General features: G+C 37.9%; 1 protein-coding gene across 1 annotated transcript in view; it reads left to right on the plus strand.

The window, feature by feature from the left end:
- The window catches only part of kcnq1.2 (potassium voltage-gated channel, KQT-like subfamily, member 1.2), a 367,043-nt gene extending 364,776 nt beyond the window's left edge, over positions 1-2,267 (plus strand). The window contains exons 12-13 of the mRNA XM_039768020.1: positions 69-95; positions 2,185-2,267. Coding sequence (XP_039623954.1) covers positions 69-95; positions 2,185-2,267 — 110 coding nt within the window. The remainder of the gene's footprint in view (positions 1-68; positions 96-2,184) is intronic.
- Positions 2,268-6,012: the final 3,745 nt, after the last annotated feature.

Genomic DNA, 6,012 nt, shown 5'->3' on the forward strand with positions numbered 1-6,012 from the left:
GATAAACTGTACTTTTTTATTAACAAAAGAATCTTAAAACTTAACCCATTGTTTTTTTTTCCTTCAAGGTTTTACAAGAATGATACGACAAACAGGTACATTTTTTACTTAGGTGCTTGTATATGCAGCACTTGAATTAACATGTCTTTACCCAGTATGTAATCAATTACATCAAACATATTTACTTTATAGGTACTTTATGCTAGCTGTAATTTAATTATAAATATATTTAAAATTTTAAGCCAACTTCTACTCACTGTATTTGATTGCTCTGATTGACAGCTCATTACATCCTTTTTCAAACTGTAAACAAATTGACAAATAAACATTAATTGGATAAACAAATATCTAAATGTTGAAGAAAAATAGAATGATTGGTGTTAATGCTTTTTCTTGATTATATTCTCCTACCTGCTCTATCCTATTCTTCCTGCTACACAGATATTCTATGCTAGGTGGCAACTTTATTATGTATAGCTACCAATTGTTCTCCTATTTTCCCTTGAACTACAGGGTGGGCCATTTATATGGATTCACCTTAATAAAATGGGAATGGTTGGTGATATTAACTTCCTGTTTGTGGCACATTAGTATATGTGAGGGGGAAACTTTTCAAGATGGGTGGTGACCATGGTGGCCATTTTGAAGTTGGCCATTTTGGATCCAACTTTTGTTTTTTCAATAGGAAGAGGGTCATTTGACAAATCAAACTTATTGGGAATTTCACAAGAAAAACAATGGTGTGCTTGGTTTTAACGTAACTTTATTCTTTCATGAGTTATTTGGACCTGACACCCATAATGTGGTGGTGCACCATCTTGCTGGAAAAACTCAGGGAACGTGCCAGCTTCAGTGCATAAAGAGGGAACCACATCATCATGTAGCAATTTTGCATATCCAGTGGCCTTGAGGTTTCCATTGATGAAGAATGGCCCCACTATCTTTGTACCCCATATACCACACTATACCATCAATTTTTTTGTTCCAACAGTCTTGGAGGGATCTATCCAATGTGGGTTAGTGTCAGACCAATAGCGGTGGTTTTGTTTGTTAACTTCACCATTCACATAAGTTTGCCTCATCACTGAACAAAATCTTCTGCGTAAACTGAGGGTCCTGTTCCAATTATTGTTTTGCCCATTCTGCAAATTCAGTGCGCCGATCTGGGTCATCCTCGTTGAGATGCTGCAGTAGCTGGAGTTTGTAAGGGTGCCATTTGTGAGTAGCTAATATCCGCCGAAGGGATGTTCGACTAATGCCACTCTCCAGTGACATGCGGCGAGTGCTACGCTGTGGGCTCTTGCTGAATGAAGCTAGGACAGCCACTGATGTTTCTTCATTAGTGACAGTTTTCATGCGTCCACATTTTGGCAAATCCAACACTGAACCAGTTTCACGAAACTTAGCAAGCAGTTTGCTAACTGTAGCATGAGAGATGGGTGGTCTCGTAGGGTGTCTTGCATTGAAATCTGCTACAATGACCCGGTTACTGCGTTCACCAGACATCAACACAATTTCTATCCGCTCCTCACATGTTAACCTCTGCGACATGTCAATGGCTGTACACAAAGAGAAACTTGTAAATAACTCATGAAAGAATAAAGTTACGTTAAAACCAAGCACACCATTGTTTTTCTTGTGAAATTCCCAATAAGTTTGATGTTTCAAATGACCCTCTTCCTATTGAAAAAACAAAAGTTGGATCCAAAATGGCCGACTTCAAAATGGCCACCATGGTCACGACACATCTTGAAAATTTTCCCCCCTCCCATTAACTAATGTGCCACAAACAGGAAGTTAATATCACCAACCACTCCCATTTTATTAAGGTGTATCCATATAAATGGCCCACCCTGTAGATTGCATTGACTCAATTTGCATCAGAGGGATGCCGACAACACCTATTTGGCTCATTTGTTGTAATCATTTAAATATTAGTGGATCATGGCAGGTTCTGATTCATCCTGCAATTGAAGAGATTCATCCTGCAATTGAAGTACTGGGTGTCTGGTGAGGACAGGGGATGATTTCTGGGGAAATACTATCCCACTGAAAATCCTATTTTTTTTAATTGAATTAACTAAAAATACTCAATACTCAATACTTACTACTTCCGGGCACTGTGCAAGCAGCAGCCTTTTTACAGAAGTAACCAGTTCCTTGTTTTTGCTGATTTCATTGCAGACAATAATCTTTGCACAAAGAAACAAACTTCTCCACCTGTCTCCTACTCTCTGTCTCCTCCCCCCGATCAATACACCCCATAAGTGCAGATTCATCTGGGAATTTCTGCAAGTAACATGTCCTGATGGTATATTTGTAGTCAGAGGTGTACAAAGTGAACAGAAAAGGAGACAGGACTGTTCCTTGTGGTGCTCCAATGTTGCTCACATCCGAATCAGAGACAAAGTCCTTGATTCTTACTAAAGGCCGATCTATCTATCTATCTATCTATCTATCTATCTATCTATCTATCTATCTATCTATCTATCTATCTATCTATCTATCTATCTATCTATCTATCTATCTATCTATCTATCTACTGTATCTATCTATCTATCTATCTATCTATCTATCTATCTGGCAATGGAATTCCTATACCATGGATTGATGGATCAAGATAATGGTGATGTTTCCATTTTGTGCTGCTGCCATCAGTTTGAACAAACAAGAGCTGGGGCAGGCAAGCAGTGTTCTGTAATCATCTAATATACAGAATTATTTTAGCTAACTGCAACTTCACCACATTTATTTTTAGGTGACCATAGTTTTTTGATACTAACCTACTGATATAAAGATATGACAAATTTGTGTTTTGTTGTGCTTATTTTAGGGCTACTTTCGCACATGGGTGTTAGTTGAGCAAGTGTGGCCAATCTGTTACTCTGCATAAATAAAAAACTCCTTCCATTAGCATCTTACATCAATAAAGCTTTCCTCAAAATACCTTTGGTACTTCCTTGCGTAAAAGCAACAGGGTGGCTCTTCTTGATACATTCATGCAAGATAATCTAATAATTCCTGACCTGCCATGCTTAAAGCCACTTAAGTCTGTACCTATTCTTCCATTGAAATGTATGCACTCAATCTCTTTGGTGCAAGTCCTTCTGCTTTGAATTACATTGTTCACCTATATGATAATTTTACATATTGACTCTGGAATTGCATAGAAAAGAGAGAAGTACCTAATAAAGTGTATAAACAACATAAACTGTCTTTTATTCTTTTTTTTGTTAAATCTTTTTCATTTTCTAAAAATATTTTAATGGTTCAGTCATTTTTCTTGTACATAATTTTAATTTCTTGTCTTTGATTGTTTGCATCATCTTATCAGAATTGTTTGGCATATTATCTTTTTAAATTTTTTTTTGTGTAATCCCATCTTTAATGCTTCATGTTCTACCATTTTCAATGCCTCCATGCAGTCTTTCTTTGCTGTAAACTCTAATTAGTACACATTACTCTAATGCTGATGCATTTTACATATTAACTAGAAAGTTATCAAAAATACTGTATGGTAACAATGCAGCCTGAGGACACATAAATACTCATAATGTATCACTAATTGCGTTATCGCTTTCATCTTTGCCACAGCACCAAAAACTAAGTCAAATCATTGTGGCAGGAGACAGTTTAATGACTGATGTTTTGTAAAGGGCAGTGTCTGACAGTGAGTAGAAAAGAGCATACACTCTCAAGTAAACATAACCAGCTTTATTATGATTCTCTTGGCAAGGTTTATACATCTTTATTTCAAGCATTAAATATTTAATTAAGGAACAATTACTGTACATGTCTCTGTTTGCAGTTTCACGTTGAGAGATAACACATTATATCTGTCCCTTGAGTCAATCACTAAAGTGAATACTTACATACAATAACAGAAGATTCTTAAAACGGAAAACAAAAAGTACAGCTCATATTATATGAAGCTTTTGTTTGCAATTTATATGGCAAGAGGAATCTATAAAACCACTTTGCCCATTGACCTTCACAGCATATCTTATCCTAATGTTGAAGCATGAAGGATAAATTAGTTCAAAATGACAACGTCCTGAAGTAAAAACTGAACAGCACATTCTGCCATCAAGGACAGACATGTAGGGATATTTGCCAATACTGAAATCAAAACAGATGTTGAAAGGTGGTCATATCCAGTGGACAGTGCACATTACCTGAGAATATGCATCCATCGGCTGTTCAGCCTACTTAATTCAGTTCAGAGCTGTAGAGCTTGGAGTGAGTCCTTGCAGTACTGGATGCTATGCTGTGACCAACCCTGGATGGTGCACCAGTCCATCTGACAAAATAAGGCACACATCACCTGCTCATATACTGAACATGCTTACAGTTTAAAGTTGATTGTTAACCTACGATGATTAGGAGAACTAATTACTGTTCTGCTCTGGTGATTCTTCTATTAAACTTCAGGCGAACTGAAACAATGGTATTTCTTGGCTACTGCAGAGATATTAAGACAAGGAAATATAATGCTTAATAAAGGGTATGCTTGTTTTGTTTTTAACACCATTTTAAACTTCTACATAAAAGACACCATTATAATGGGCTTTCCAATGATCATTGTGGGTGCCAAAATCAAGTGTGCCTTGCAATTATCTGCGTAGGTACAATTGCCCAGGGAAACTGCCTTGTATTATGTTACGGAAGTCCTGCCAAGATACCTCCTCCTGTCCTTCCATTATAGTGTCCTCCTGGCTGGGTCCAACAAACTCTCACATTGGCATCGTCTGCCTGCCTAGTAGCTGAGATAGGGCGATCTTTGCCTTGTTTCATGTGGTTATCATGGGGCTGGCTTTCTGTTCAATTAAGGAATCATTCTCCATCCCAAACGGAATACCAGCCAATGTGTGTCATCCATTACAATATGTATAGTGGCATATGGCCAGGGCCCTTACCCAGCTGAGATGCCTCTATAGTGGAAGGACCAGGAGAGAGAGTGGGCTCAGTTGAGAGAAGCAGCTCATAGATATATGACACAGTATCTGCCAAGTGACGAGCCACAATAAGGGCACAACACATGTTGTGTGTTTTTTGTATAATTTGTCAGATACTGTATCACATATCTATGAGCTGCTTCTCACAACTGAGAGGACATGACGACTACCTGATAACATGACATGATAACTAAGTAAATAGTCAGATTGCGAATTCAGAACTAGGAATATGATATACTATATATATATATACTAGCAAAATACCCGCGCTTTGCAGCGGCGAAGTACTGCCTTAAAATTTTTATTAAGAAGAAAATTAAATCTTTTTAAACTGAGGGAAAATATACCAATAATTATTTGTTAAGTATCTCTTTGTATACCACATTGTGAGTTTGGCCCTCCAGTTGTAATATGACCAAGCTGTGCGCTGAGCTTACTCTTGAGCATGCGATGTACAGTTGGCCATGTAAAAAGTTGCTGCTGTCATAATCGGTTTGAGTTTCATGGTTTGTTTCAATTACGACACCATTTGCAGGACTTGTGTTGAAGTGACATTCGGCATCTGTCAAGCATTATAAGCATACAACCGGTTTCATCGATAACTTCACATCCAGCTTTTGAGAGTTTAAACATTCATAAACATCAAAGTGTCCACTACTGAAATCATCACCTGTGAATCTAAGATGTTTAAGAGGCATTGGCGGTTGTCTAAAGGTGTAAAATATTTGGCCATTTCGGTACACTTGAAAGCGACAACCGAACAATTCAGCGGCAGCCATCAACTCACATGCAGAACCATAGGTAAAGGGTTTAAGCATTTCACTCTCTATAGTGCTCCTGTGTAGTATAATTATCTCCTGTACCATCATCAGCCCACACCTTGAACCTGTCCCAGTCATTCAATACATTAGACACAACGTTCCTCCGGATATCAAGAGTGAGCCTGATATGGCCGTGCAATATGTAAGAAAGAGAAGGGAAAAGGCAGGTGCCATCTCCGGGCATGGAAACCACTCAATAAGTGACAGTTCTTTGATCTATGGAGATCACCTCGATA

This window comes from Polypterus senegalus, chromosome 11 (genome assembly GCF_016835505.1).
Source record: "Polypterus senegalus isolate Bchr_013 chromosome 11, ASM1683550v1, whole genome shotgun sequence".
NCBI lineage: Eukaryota > Metazoa > Chordata > Cladistia > Polypteriformes > Polypteridae > Polypterus > Polypterus senegalus.